Source organism: Pempheris klunzingeri, chromosome 5, assembly GCF_042242105.1.
Source record: "Pempheris klunzingeri isolate RE-2024b chromosome 5, fPemKlu1.hap1, whole genome shotgun sequence".
Lineage (NCBI taxonomy): Eukaryota > Metazoa > Chordata > Actinopteri > Acropomatiformes > Pempheridae > Pempheris > Pempheris klunzingeri.
The window spans coordinates 9,449,204-9,464,746 of record NC_092016.1 but is presented as its reverse complement, the minus strand read 5'-3'; the positions used below and the strand labels follow the sequence as shown (position 1 = coordinate 9,464,746).

General features: G+C 41.6%; 1 protein-coding gene across 1 annotated transcript; it reads right to left on the bottom strand.

Annotated features, from left to right (window-relative positions):
* Positions 1 to 224: 224 nt before the first annotated feature.
* Positions 225 to 13,154, bottom strand: dhtkd1 (dehydrogenase E1 and transketolase domain containing 1). The gene is made up of 17 exons (XM_070830943.1): positions 12,920 to 13,154; positions 12,554 to 12,706; positions 11,658 to 11,869; positions 11,315 to 11,509; positions 10,854 to 11,123; positions 9,584 to 9,755; positions 9,222 to 9,420; positions 7,992 to 8,304; positions 7,810 to 7,894; positions 7,561 to 7,700; positions 7,297 to 7,447; positions 7,083 to 7,189; positions 5,016 to 5,180; positions 4,845 to 4,927; positions 3,929 to 4,095; positions 1,259 to 1,344; positions 225 to 1,154 (listed from the first exon to the last, which is right to left on the bottom strand). Exons 1-17 carry the CDS (start codon positions 13,089 to 13,091, stop codon positions 1,053 to 1,055), a joined length of 2,772 nt encoding a protein of 923 aa, XP_070687044.1. The 5' UTR covers positions 13,092 to 13,154; the 3' UTR covers positions 225 to 1,052.
* Between the last annotated feature and the right edge of the window lie 2,389 nt (positions 13,155 to 15,543).

The window sequence follows — 15,543 nt, the reverse complement described above, 5'->3', positions numbered from 1 at the left end:
TTCTCTGATTTTTGAGTCGTGTCGCAGTTGTAGATTAGCTTTAACAGCTGAGCTGCCTACTAGTTGATCATAAAGGAAACAATCATCAATATAAAGATTTATTTGAGTGACCCTATTTTCATTTCACATTTATTAAGTCAAACTTAAACAGGTGTGTCTGCTCTTATACGAGCATGAGATAAAGAGAAGAGACACATGATGCGTAACCTTGAAAATACATTTATTTGAAAATATTTCCATTTGAATATTCTGATTTGGTTTATTTACATTAGCCCTTTCAATGCCTGTACTTTCAAGTCTTAAACTCTGCTTAAATAATGGTGATCGCTTACCTCTTAGCCTAAATTTGTACCATGAAACGTCCAAAATACATTTACCTCCAGGCTGGATAAACGCTTAACAGTCAAAGTAGTAACAACTTTCTTCGTTGGTTCAGAAATCCAGTTAAAACGCTCCCATTCTTTCATAAATATTTCAAAGATAATGCTCAGAGATTTCAGTTCCAGCAGAACAAAAACAAACAGCACATGCAGACTGAGAGCATGAGAGGAAATGAAAGACAGTTTAGATGCCCATGTGACAGGTCTGACACAGGTACAGTCCCCAGTGCTACAGGTACAATGGTCAGCTAAAAGTGCCTATTTGCTACAATCACACTGTAAACATCGTCTCTAAGGCCTCGATTCAGAACTGCAGCACATCAACAGTTGTGCTTTTTTCTTACCATAGTGCCTCGTAACTGAACACATGAATACTTAAATGAAAAAAAAGAGGGAAAATAGACTTCAGGCCTTCAAACCATGAACATAATTAAAATCTGTGTTTGACTATAACCGTACAAATAAAATTATCAACACTATTCTCTTTAACACGTCCTTGTACAGTGACAAAAACCAAAAAATACCTTGATGCATATATTTTAAACCGCACCGTCCACATCATCTGAAGGTCCCGTGTATCAGCAGTCCGGCACGTTTAGCAGCGATACTGCAGACACAGTTTGTAGTGTAGCACCGATGCTTGCGTACTGGTTATGTTGGTTCCCAGTAGCCTTAGGAGAAGGTAGCGGTGAGGATGGCCTCCTGTTGCTGGTGGTGGAGGGTCCCGATACCGACAGCAGGGGCGGGAAGAGCAGGTCGGCTCACTAGCCGGAGCTGAGGAGGACAGAGGAGACGGTCTAGTCTGTGTGACATAACTGGTTCATTTCAGAGCCGTTTGGCTTAACGTTGTATGTTGAATCATCGGAGATGCTGCTCACCTTGCAGGCCAGCTGCTTCTCAAATCTGGGTGCTACAAAAGACCAGGGACCCATGTTTTGAGGTTCCTCTTGACTCCATACAAACTCTGTGGGTGGATTTAAAAAAAAAAAAAGATGAATTACACTGAAAGAGGACATGATTCACTGTGTTCACACCAAACATGTGACTTGTTCATGTAGTTTAAGGACTAAACTACCACTTTCACTGAAGTCTTTGACCACAAAGCTCCAGATTCCAGCTTCCAGATCAAAGAGGAACTGGATCTGCTTTTGTGTTTGGTGAGGTGAGAACAATGAAACAAAGAGCCAACTTTCAGGGTTTTTTTCCCCCCAGAAGTGAAAAAACCTCATTCAGAATCACACTGACATCTGCAACTACGCAGATCAAACCTTCACTTATCAGTATTTCAAGTAAGGGATCATACATTATTAAAAAAAAGTGATATTGTGTTTTGTTAAGGATGAAAAGATTAGCTGAATAACATTACAGATTATCATAAGACCGCTGAGCACCACTAGCTCCACAGATTGAGACCAGCCGAGAGGTGAGCTTCGACTGGACGTAGAGGGCTGAAAGATTTGACGTTTGTTGGACAGCAAAGAAACCAGTTTAAAAAGTTGGACAAACAATATAAGAAACAGGTAAATGTGCCTTGAAACCCGCGAGCGCCACATCGCTGTATAGTCGCAACTGTCGCAGGTTCGGCTTCAGCTGGTGACCTTTGTTGCATACCATTCCCCTCTATCTCTATCTCATTTCCTGTCTGCCTCCACTGTTACTGTCTCATAAAGGCAAAACATAAAGAAATAGGTGCATAAGAGAGAAACAAGCAGTTATGATCCAGGTGCCTTTAGCTTTCGTTTTTTGAACGCCAACAAGTTTCTTGAAATCAGAGCGTTCAAATTCTGATAGTAAGTGTTGTAGTAGAAACTGAATGAACGACCGCATTGAGTTGTAAAGACAAGAAGTGACTTCAGAATTTGAGGGTTATGTGAAACCTGAGCGAGGAGCAAAAAGCCAACTTCACAGAGTACAGTTAACAACTCGCAAACAAAAAGGACTCATGGGTAGGCAGAGATATGTTGACATCGACAGCCAGAAGTTCCTCATTCTGTGAAAGTCTTGCATAACAAAATGAAACAAACACAGTCGTTGTCTGGATTGGCACCCAGTCACCCACAGAGCGTGGACAGGAAGAGAGAAACACAACAGCCCTGCAGCGAATACTGAGCTCATACTTTCAATTTGTCAGATACACTGATGCACCGGCTCTGCTGATTTCTTTGCAGGCTGTCTAATGGTTTCTTGAGGACTCGCTTCTAAAAGTGGTGATTGTCAGATGTCTACTGAAGTTGCCACTGAGTGACATTCAAATTACTATGACTAACTCGTGCAGCTGCTTTCTTAATTGTTTTCTGCCTGACACTAAACTACTTAGTGTACTGAGGAAAAAAAGAAATCACTTTCCTCCAAGCAGACTAGGATAAAACTGAGATAACTTGTCAATATAAAGGTCAAAGGTCACTGCTCACTTTCACTGAAAACAGAGGCAGATAGCTACAAAGATTTTAACAACCTCTTTAGGACAATAAGTGTGTCACCTTGAAAACATGTCATAGAATTTAAGGACTTACGTCTCAGCAAGACCTAGAAAAACTTTTCAGTGTGTATATTTTTAGTAGGCCAGACTATTGTGATGCTGTCTTGGTAGAGCTAAGAGGACGAAACAAAACATGGTGAGTGTTTAGTTTCTCCGTACCACAGGCTCTTTTTGCTCCTGCTTTTTTAAATTACATTTAGGGGTTTCATTTCGGCACTGAAACTGCATGTATTTTTGATCATTTATTTTCTTTACCACTGAGGTTTAAATGTCGTTTTAATGCATTTTGAAGCTTGCTGTAAAGAACCATGAATTGTCTTTGTGTGTGAAAAGTACATCTTGTGCATCAGTCACAAAGCCTGCAGTATATGTAGTGAAGGCTGAAAAAACCCTGACAAATGCAAAACACAAAGAAGAAAAGTGGAAACAGAGGCTACAGATTGCGCAACACACTGTGGTCTAAACAAATGACTAGGAAGCTGATTATATTACATTATCTCTGATTGTCTACATGAAAATCAAACATAGTTGACACTCTGTTGTGATATTGGGCTATACAAATAAAATTGAATTGAAAATTGAATTGTAAGTCAATTTTATTTAAAAATAAAATATCAGACAAAATAAGTATATTAAAAGCACTCCTTTTAAATTAACTGAGACAAAAAACCCACATTGATAAAGAATTGAGTTGAATAATTGATAGAGAAAATGACTGATAAAAACAGAAATCACATTTTATTCACTGCGTTACTGTAGTGACTGTTGTTGTCCTCTACTGTGTTTCCTCTTTAGTTTTGAAGTGGTACGAAGACTAAAAATGATAATGTATGCTGAGGAACACAGTCAAGTCCTTCACCCTGAAATGCTGAATTAATTAAAATTCTCATTTATTCATGAGTGAGCCCTGATTTGCTTGTAATGCAGCAGTACAAGCAAAAACGTTAACAAAACATACAAACATGGACTTTTCCACAATGACTGGACTGAAATCAAACCAACTGCTGTTGTGGTGGCACTTCTGAGCTCAGCATGCCCACTAACAGTGGAGGTGGGGTCCCACACATACCTTTGGCATTGGTGTATTTGCTGAGCTCCTGCTGCAGAGCCTCCAGTGGGAACGGACACAGCTCCTCCACACGGATGAGTGCCGTGTTCTGGTTGGCTGCTGAAGTCTCCCTCTGTTTCAGCAGGGCATAGTAATGCTTCCCAGAGCACAGCACCACCTTCTGGACACTGCATGGAATCAGTAAAAACAGGCACGTTTAATGTACGTGCTTCTCTACAGAGTGCTTCAAAACATCAGCTGGAAAACCTCGTTTTAGAAAACTAATACGCTGATGACACTTTGAATAATTCCTTTAAAAGGGAACTTATTATGCAAAATGCACTTTTTAATGTCTTTTTAACATAAATCTGTGTCCCAGTTGTGTCAAGAGACCCACAAAAAAAAAAAAAAACATCCTCTCTTTTTCTCCTGCTCCATCTTTCAGTAAATGTGCGTGAAAAAACAGCGTTTTGATCTGGCCCCTCTTATGGTGTCACATGCAGTTGATCATGTGATCTCCTTCAGCCCTCCAGCAGGTTGATGGTCAAGCCCACTGAAAACCTGAATCCATCTCGCTTCCCGCCACGGTTGTAATCTTGCTACCACTAGCTCTGGTAAATCTAAGACGTAGAGGGTTTGATCAAAGCACATCAAATTGTGAGGAACTGAAGACCAGAGGATTTACTTTGTTTTGGATAAACCTGTGAAGGAAATGTCCTCAGTGACTGCAAAACCCAAGTGTTAGGTGTGTGTGTGTAACGTTATTTTGCTTGGGACTTCAGACTTGCATGCATGTAAAAACATTCCTGTAGGTATAAACCTGAAAATCTGCTTTAGATATATTTCATCACATTGAGGACCACCACTACAGAATAAATTACATTATCAGAAAAGTCTCCAAGACATCACAATCATGAAAACGTTGTGACTTCTGTACCTTCCTGCTGAGACTGAAGTATCTCCCAGCACTGGTCTGAAAGATGTTCCAGGTGCCATTTCAGCCAGACTGGACGCTGCCCCCTGCAAAAACAACAAACATTATTCAGTGTCTGCGAAGAGGAGTTGAAAATGTTATATGTTTCTCCTTTAGAATCTCTACGGTGCTTACAGAAAATCTGAGCAGCATCTTGGGTCCAACTACAATGAGAGGTTTGCGGAAGTTACGGATCATCTGTCTCCTCAGCAGGTGGAAGTACTGAGCAGAAGTGGTGGGGTTGACCACAGCCATGTTCACAGTGTCGCCGTCCACACCCTCTTCTTTACTGTCACACATCTAAGAGACAAAAAGTGGATGAGTAAGCATTTACAATTTAGGTAATGTGTAACAAAACTCATAAGTGACTAAAAAGCCGAGCACAGATGTTCTTTTGAGAAACATCCAAACTTGTAAATCTGGAGGCTCAATAACAGACTGTGAATGCTGTGATATCCAGCAGGAGAGACTAGATGTTTCCCACCGGTTAATCAATAACATCACAGATGGAGCCATGCTTCTAAAAACAATACGAAAACAATACTTTCTAAAAAAAATCCTGTAAAAACAGCAGTGCTGGTCTATGAAAAGCTCAAAATCAGCATTTTTTTTTGCAGAAATTTAGCAGTAAATTAAATGTTGTAATGTGGAATAATTTCACTCCACTATGCAGGTTATAACAAACCTACAAATAATCTTACTACACCACAAAAAAAAAAAAAAAAAGGTGATAAACACACCAATTCCTAACCATATGGTCACTCCTTTTTTACTCCATAGTGCGCTAAATTCATGCTCTGACGTTTTACTTAAGTGTCTTAATTCTAAGTCTGAAATTCATGCCTTATAATGGCATCCACAAAATCATTTAAGCTAACAAAACCCACATTGCAATGAGTCACATTTATAGATCAAATAATCACCTCTGTGTGATGCAGTCAGTGCCTGAAGTCACTGCTCACAACAGTGTAAACTACAGACTGTTGTGTAGGGAGAAGTGAATGAGTGAATGAGGGGCTGATTTCGGACACAACCTCAGTCTGATGCCTTTTGTCTGCTGACTGCTGGTGGCCAGTTAAGAAACATTATCTCTGTTGATTTGTTATTGATCAGACCTGTTCAGTGGTTTGCTAGTAATATCATCTGCGCTGCATTATGTTCCTTTGATCTGAAGAAAGCTGACTTGGACAAAGTGTCCTCACTGTGACATTGTCGTTTCTCATTAGTCATGCAATTAGTGGTGAAAATATAACCTCTGTACAGGCTCAGGTAAAACATTAAACCTCCATGAAAACATCCGTGGTGCTTTTGGTTTATCATTAAGCAACAGCTGATGACTTTGCAGGACGTGAACGTGGTGTCAGAGCTGCAGCTAACGATTATTTTAGTATTCTAGAGAGTCTTCAATCGATTAATCGGATAAGAAATACTTTCACTTTATTAAAGAGCTTTAGTAAATATATTAAAGAGCAAATGAGACACGTTTCTTGAAATGACTACTAATTGGTTTCCTTTTTAGAAAAATCAGCATCTTTTATGCTGACGTTGCATAAACTAATATTGTCCATTAAAACTAACCCATCTAGCTCATTTAGGTGCCACACTACATTCTGTGTTTTGAAGAAAACACTTTCCTGACCACAATAGCACAACATCAGTGCTTCAGCAGTTTTGTTTCAGCTTGAAATGCTCCCAAACGTTTGAAACTTTCTGTTGTTTTCTCCGGCCTGTCTCTTCTTTTCACCCTTTGCTATTTTTGTCTCTCTCCCTCCAGAGTCCTCTGCATAAGTGTGTTGTGCGACAGTAATAATCACCAGTGCGTTAAATCGAGTTACTTGAGTTTCTTGAGGAATCGTTCAGCCCAACATGGTGTTACTCACCTTCATCATGCGTTCCATACAATGTGAACGCTGCGTAATGTTCCCATGTTAAGACTTGTGATCGCTCAAGATGGCTGTATGATGGCAAAGGTGGTTTTGTGAGGGATCAGAAATAAGATGTGTGTGTTAATTACTTTGTATGACTGAGTTTGGCATCCATGTTTGTTTGGATTTCAGGCAGCAGCATAACATTAAGTGTCAAGTCTGTCAGAAAAATTCCCATTTAAAATTACGGCTGAGATGTTGATGTGAACGATATTTGCACAGAATCAGAAACCGGTCATTTGGTTTGACGTGGATGTGGCATCACAGTCCCACAGACCTGGAGGAAGCGCTCCATGTGGCAGGATGAGTGTTCCGGTCCGGCTCCATCGTAGCCGTGAGGCAGCAGGATGACCATACCAGACTGTAGCAGCCATTTGGCCTCACCTGAGGACACAGCAGTTTCACATCTGATGTGTGATTTGCCCAAAAATCGGAGATAATGAGAGTAATTGTGAATCTGCTGATGGCACCGGCGTAAATTAGAGGTTTACCTCCAGAGAGGAAGGTATCAAAGATGATCTGCGCTCCATTGAAGAAATCTCCAAACTGAGCCTCCCAGATGGGAAGGAGCTTCGGCTGTGCGATGCTCATACCGTATTCAAATCCAAGCACCGCCTCCTCAGACAGCGGGCTGTTACACACCTGAGCACACAGCGCGGCACATAATATGTAAGAACTAATGTTCTTAGCATTACATTGAATGTTGACATAATTTAGACAGACTACGTTCACACTGATGTTCATAAGGACCTTACCTCCAGGAAGCCGCTCTGCTGCGGGCTGATGTGGTTCAGAGGGATGTGCATGTCATTAGTTTCTTGACACACCACCATGGCGTGTCGCTGGCTGAACGTGCCTCTTCCGACATCTTGCCCGCTGATTCGAATATTAAAGCCTGGAACAACAATAACCTGAAATCTGCAAATTCGTTTCTTGACACCAACAAAATCCAATGATTCTCAAGTTTAATTTCACTTCGGATGTAGTCTCTGCTTAACACTGACCCTGAGAGAGGAGCGAGCCGAAAGCCAAGGCCTCTGCTGTGGACCAGTCCAGCTTGGTCCCTTCTTCCAACTTGAGCAACCGAGCCTGAGTCACAAAGAAGGCAAAAATGATCAATACCTAGCCGCTGACACGTCAACAAAAGACGATCCACTAGACAGGACAAAGACAACGATGGTTGTACCTGCACGTGGGTCTTTGCGAGGTGGCCATGCAGCTGGATTTGCTCGGGGATGTCCACAGATTTTGCTCCTACAAACTGCAGCAGGGGAACGGGGACACCCGTGTCCCAAGTGGTGACTCTGGCTTGGGGCTCCACCAGATCTCCCCAGCGGCCCTGCAGGTTGGTGGGTGGAGGGCTGTACAGGGTCATGTTGGACAGCTTGTTGTTGAGCATGCCGTAGTGTTTGGACTTGATCTCGTCGCGCTCTGCCTCGGTCATCAGACCCTCAGAGATCAGCTGGTCTGAGTAGGAGTCAGGGATGCTCTGACGGGACCTGTGAGGATGCAACAATGTGACTGTTTCATGAACTGCTGTTTTTCAGGAACAGAATACACAATGTCTTAGTTTCACTCCATTTTTGGAGGAAAATAACTTAATCTCCAAATTAAATTTCACAATGCCCCAAAGTTTATGTCTGTCAAGATGCAAATTCTAGTGGTACATTTTCCCTCAGCTCCACTGTTTACCACTTTTGTTGTTTTTACCACGAAAATGTAAATGTAAAAAATGTTGTACTAACAAAATTCTGATTAACAGAGTTTAGGGACATCTTTAACAACACTGAGGTTACACATTATCACCATTCATCAAAAACTTTGTCTCTTTGGACAGAGCCAAATCACACAAATTCTGCACAAGGAAAGCATGTTGCACTATTTCTTAGTCTGTAGCAGCTGTGACTGCTGTGAATAAATTGTTTGTTCATTTGAGAATTTTTGATCAGCATTCAAAGAGATCTTTGAGGTCTTTAAATAGTGTCTGTACGGTGAAAATGAGCCTGTTGATGTAGGTTACCACCTACATCAACAAATGTAATGTAAATGTTTTTTATGCTCCCCGAGTCCTGAGAAAATACACTGTTCTGGTATTCTGATGTGTTCATGTTAATATGTATATCAATGTACAATCTGTAAGAGATCGAGCTTTTCAGACACACAGATCTGTTGCTAATTTGATAGCTGTATTAAGTGACGTTCTCCAAGAAAAAGAGATAATAAAAAAGCTAAACCCACCGTCAGCCAAATATCGACTTTGATATTCGATATTATTCGATATTACTTTGTAAAGCAAATATTAGCTAAAACCTGCTGAACTATTAGTGCGTCTATGTACACGATCAGAAAAACAAAGAATCCTGAGAAATTAGCTGTATATGCTAAACTTGAAGTAAAAATGGTAGCTCTAACTGACCGGATGATCTTGTACATGCTGGGGTTGGTGAAGAAAGGCTCATCCAGCTCGTTGTGGCCCCACTGACGGTAGCAGATCAGGTCCAGGATGACGTCTTTCCTGAAAAGCCGCTGGTACTCCACAGCCAGCTGAGTGGCACGCAGCACCTCCTCGGCATCATCGCCGTTTACATGAATCACAGCACAGTTCACCATCTTACCTGTGACATTTCAACAGCGTACATGACGTGTGTCAAGTAATACCTTTGAAACCATTTTAAATTTGCATGTAAACACATTTGCAAATACAATTTCAAAGGCTGATAAGAAAGTAGCAAATGTCTAATCATTTTGATACCAATGGCGTTCAGGTGTTTCACTAACCGACATCACTGCAGTACAGAGAGGATCTCCCTCTTTCGGATGGAGTGGTGTAACCCACTTGGTTGTTCACAATGAGGTGGATGCTCCCACCGACTCTGAAGTGAGGGAGGTTTGAGAGGGTCAGCGTTTCTGGAACTATCCCCTGGCCAGTGAAAGAGCCGTCTCCATGGACCTGTGGAGAAGAGAAGAGACATTGTTTGGCAAGACTGCAAGAAGGTTAAAAAGGGACTTCATTAACGACTCCCTGCCCAGAGGGCTTTATTATAGTTATCACTTCCAATATCCACAGTCCTCATCTTCAAAATACATTCCAAAGTTTATCTGGACTTAATGTGAGGATTCAGCAGTCCGAGCCAATCAAATCGAGTGGCTGTCTTCCAGAGTTAGTCTTTCTATAGCCAATTCCCTGTTTCAGTGTTCATTAGGGGAACCCGACAATTGTTTTAAGACGGGCTTTGTGGATTGTGGGCTGATCCTTTAACCCCTCTGCCGAGGCTGCACGAACCTTAAGATGTGTTATTTCAACAACAGAAAATGTTTCGAAAATTGGATTCTGAATCTGGACCCGGTTCTGTATCAGAATACATGCAGTGATAGACAATTATGGAGCACATGTGGCAAATTCTTCTAGTGAGAGGGTGATTTACAAACTGAAGCAGCTTCTTTGTGGCAGCTAATTACTATGTTTATTTATACTGTGTGGACAGAAAACAGAAAGTGGTACTAAAAAAGAAGAAAAATAATACTTTATACACAGTGATACATAGATATGCACGGGCTGATCATTGACATGGTGTCTCAGAATCATTGGCCACATTTGCTTTGCCCTCAAGTGAATAAAAATTTGATCAAAACCATGTTCACCCCATGTTCCCTGTCAGACTCTCTGCTGTCACTATCACATAATGACAAAAAGTTTAAAGGGAAACTCTGCCACTTTTTATGCTGACGTCCAATCAGTGTTGGTGATAAATGAAGAACACTGAAGCAACAACTTCCTCTCGCTGCAATTCAGTGCATCAGAACGAGCTGACAGAGCCTGTAGTTCTTCCTGGTCACCAATGACTCAGATGACAGCGACGGTGACCAAGAACACACTTACTTTGCAGAAGGAAAACTTAGTTTTCTCCGCCAATATAGCGCACGCTGATCTATTTATTTCTTCAATTGACTATATTCATTACAACACTGATTGGATTCCCTTTAAGCTGCTCCTCCTCTTCTTGAAAGCCCAAACTTCTTGGCTGGTTGAGTGTTTTGGTTATGGTACCTGCAGACAGACGACTTGGTCCCCTGGCTGGGCGTTGTCTTCGGGTGAATAGTCCCCTTCCCTCCTGAGCTGCTGCCTGGCTCGGGTTTTGCCCTGAGCCACGGGGTTGATCGCCTCGAGGTGAGACGGGTTGGGCAGCATGGTCACATGAAGAGGGTGCGCAGCGCCGAAATCCAACTCCACCGAGGAGGTGAGGTGGGAGAGGACGTCACCGATGGCGGGCGACGTGTCAGGGAACTCGCTGAGGCCACGCATCTTACGGAACATGAGCTGGAGATAAAGATTGTAGAAGCACAGTGTTGTTTGAGGTCATCTTATCTTGTTTGTTGTGTGGCAGCTGACCCTGACTTCCTCTTTACTTGTGCTCGTAGTGCAAAAATAAACAATCTTATCTTGTAAGGTCATGGATGATTTCAAAGTATACATGTCTCAGTAAATGCTGCAGTCTGGGGCTAATTAACCTCTGGTGGGAACTTCAGCAGGCCTGTCAGGAGGTTGAGTCGGCCTCTGTGCGGCATGCCGATGACAATGTCAGTGACGCCGCTGTGGGCCAACTGGTAGAAAAGCTCGTGGAAGAAACCAATCATGCTCTCTGCTCCTTCTCCTCCGTAACGTTTCACGGTGGCAAACTTGGTGGCCAGAAAGTGGTCGAATTCCTGTAGGTTATAAAAGAAAAAGTAAAGAAACAGGGGGGTTGATACTATGACATTACTATAACAAACATGACAAGACATATCAAAGAATACAGAAGATTTTTTTTGCATCATATATGGAGGTTATCCTCCTCTTTCTACTTGGGCCTACCTGAGACTCCAGCATGATCTTGGCCAGCTGCCTCCTGTCTTCGGGGGAGAAACTCTTGTTCTTGAGCTCCTCAAAGCGGTCGGCGAACCACTCCCTCTCCTCCAGGGTGCTCAGCTGGCTGGTCTCCACGGACAGGTGGCCACAGTAAGTTTCCTCCAGGTAGGCCCGAACCTCCTCCACTGAAGCCTCCGCTTTGCCAAAATGTCGCAGACCTGCAGGAGCACAAATATGTGAGGATCTGAATTCATGAAAGGCTCCTCACCAGGACAGAGAGCACCTCTGTCTTTGATTCTAATCTTATCTAAATCAATGACCATTTTAAACCTGATGTGAATGATACATTAATTAACCTAGCTGGCTGTTCACAGACTGATCTGGACTTTTAACTCCAGCTTCCATCCTTATGTTTATTAAACAATATGTAATGTAAAATGTACAACGAAATAAAATCAAAGTTCTGTCCTGCACTTTGCATTATCACGACATTTACTTTTACATACAAATTATTGTCACTTTATAAAATATGACGCCTTCTTATTAATGAAGTCTCCCGATATTCTAAGATGCTAAAAATGATCTGCACCACGATCGACTACATATCATGCTACATAGACATTATTACATCAGTAATATCAACTAAATAATACAATAAAAAGCTCTCAGCAGCCACCTGTTGCACTTAACTTTTGATACTTTAAGCACAGTTTACTTAACACATAGAAGGATGCAGATAATTAAACTTTCTTAACCATCAATAAGTTTTGAATACATGTCTTTTACTAGTATGGGGGTGTTTTTAGCCCTGACAAAGTATAGATTACACAATGCAGCATGCACAGGAGTGATAATAACACAACTCTGCCGTGGTCCCTGCTTGTGCTGCAGGGTTCACCTACCTGAGGTGCTGAGCTGTCCTCTGACGGTGCCACTGAGCAGGTCTATCTCAGGCACGCCGTCAGCCACGGGCTTCTGGGGCAGTAAGGGGTTGATTTTAGCAGCCTTGTGTCCATGTGCCCTGTATGCCTCCACCAGACGGGCTAGACCGTGATCTGTTCACAGAGCAGAGCACCAGGCCGCTGTCAGTGCGAGCTGGCTGACATTTAACAACAAATACACTCAGAGAAACCAGAGAAAAACTGGATAAAATAACGTTGAGCGCAATAATTCATGTACATTTATGAGTTGATAACGTTATTTCAGTGCGGCTCAGACTGTTTGGGTGAAGTTGAGTTATCTTCACAGTGAGTTAACCCCATACTGACCTTGATTTAGTGCCTCGCTGCTGTCTCTGTGCAGCTCGTACCGGCTCTCCGTCTGTTTGGGTCGGTATCCGTACACACCTTTCTCGGTGTGATAACAGCAGCCGACGGCCTGCCGGGCCACTCCTGTCGGCAGTCTGCTCAGCGAGCTTCTCAGGAAAAGTATGGCCGACATGTTTAAGGTGGAAAAGCTTGAATCTTGGGGCAGCACGCAGCGGAGGCTACAGGACGGCGGCCATACTGCCGACGGGGGGCACGTTATGGGAGGAGACGCCTTATCGGAAGCCCATTGGCTGGAGCTCCTGTGCTCCGTTTCACAACGCTGTGACGAGGAACTCTTTCACTTTTAACTTTAGATACTTTTATGTCACATTTAATATCAGGTTTGTATTTGTAGTGCGCAAATATAAATTTTTGAGTCGTGTTAAAGCTTTTAGAAAAAAATCCGAGGTACGTAAAGTAGCCCGTGCGACGTAGCGCAACAAGTGTCAGGCAAAGAGATGTGTGCTGCGTTCAGGCGCTCCTTGAAAATTCCAGAAGCAATTTGAAACTTGGAAAGCAGGATTTCAAGTGGCTTTGCTATGAAATTAACCGTTTTCTTTTTGTTTATTTATTGCCTTTTCTAGTTGTAGCTCTAAATTCCTCCGAACTTTTAAATATCAAGTAATGAACTGAAATTATGCAAGTGATATTTTAAAGGCCTCTACTGTCATCGGAGTTCAATCCAGTTGAGCACATACACCCAAAATATAAAATTAGAGTCTATGCCGAAGTATCCTAAGATGTTCAGGAGGCTCGTGTGAGCTGCACATCTCACTAAAATACTCTCACTGCTTATGTAAGAGTGTTAAAACTATGGAGGGGCATAAGGGCCAGAGGAAAAAATAGGAGGAAGTTTTTTCCTTCTATTTTTCTGGTTTATTTATTAGGAATTATTGAGTCCAGTATGAGACACATTCATCCACGATAGTGTGGAGAACCAAACTAAAGAGTCAATGCAAACCCATACGTTGTTTAATCTCATGTAAATAGTATCAAAGCCTCAGATTGGAGAAGCTGGAACTAGTGAACAGTTGGCATCACCAATTCATTTATTAAGACAGACTTACCGTTTTAAGCTCCAAAAGAAAGCATCAAATTGTCGATCAACTGACTAATCATAAAACTATTAAGTTTTAGTAGTGTCATTAAGACACTGTCATTAAGTCACTAGTAGTGTCATTAAGACACTACTAAGTGTCTAAACTCATGGTGTTTAATACCATCAATTCAGCTTTATATTTAAAGGATTTATTTTCATTTTCACACTGTTGGTGTATTTGTGATAACACCTTCAGGTGTGGCTTCACAGATGTAAAGGGGACACAGTTTAGCCATAGAATGTTTTTTTTTTTTTTTTTTATGATTAAAACTCAAAATACCTCACCTATAACACAACCCACAGCACATAAACAGCAGTCAGATAAACGTACCCACCCACCCCCATCTGTTACTGCTGAGAAATAAGCAAAGAGAAGCACAACGAAGAGAAACAAGTTAGCGAGACATGACACACTGGGGGAGGGAGGGGTGGTTTGTAAAATGTCTTTACAACACTGGACAAGCACAACACACAAAGACACACAGTCCATATTAGGGGATATGGTTTAATTTGGAGACAGAGGCAAAGAAACACACCACACATGAACAAACATTGACCAAAAAAGAACACAGAGTCTTTCAGCTACACACTCCGCTATGGGAAAAAACGGAAAACTCTACACAGGTAAAAAGCAAGGCTCAAACTAAACAGATAGTTAACTCTTCAACTAAGACAATTATCCACACAAAGTTGTCGAAATCCTGATGACCATTAAACTATGTGGACAGCACGAATACTAACATGAAACTAACCACGATTTTAGAGGATCCCAACCCCCCCGAAACTGAAACTGATTAAACGAAGTGAGGGACATGTAGAGATCGAAGTAAAATCATAATCAGGCATCCTTTTAGAGACAAAAAACAAAACCACCAAAAGAAAAAAAAAAAAATTGCTTGACACCACCAAGAGGCCAAACTCAAGACCTGGTCAAGGCGAGGCCACATTGAGAGGCCAGACAATTTTTTTTTCCAATATAGATTTTTTTTCTTTAATTTCCAATATAAAAAGCTTCACTGGTACAAAATACATATGAACAACCAGTTGTAGAAATTGGAAAGCCTGTGTATGTCTTTTTTTCTTTTTCAAATCCCACCCAGTTTCAAAAAATTGATATTGACTGAACAGAAGAAAAAAACAAAAAACTACTGTATGTGTAATACAGATTACATCAAGATGCACCCACTTTGGCTTTCATCAAGACAAGATAAAACATCTATTAAATTATTGGTGGAACATGAACAAAGTCCTACCGATTATCAGACAAGAAAATAACACAAGAAAAGATTTTTTTTCTCCTCTCTTTTCTTTTGGATCAAGACAATATCTATAGAGATGCAAAGCTACCACACTGTCAAAAAATAGCACTTCAGAATATGAAAACACAGAACAAAGAGTGATTGTTAGAGCTTGAACGGGATTTGTGATGGAAGCCCCTGAAGTGAGTCAAGATCCTGTTGGGACCGCTGTGGACTGTACATTGTGC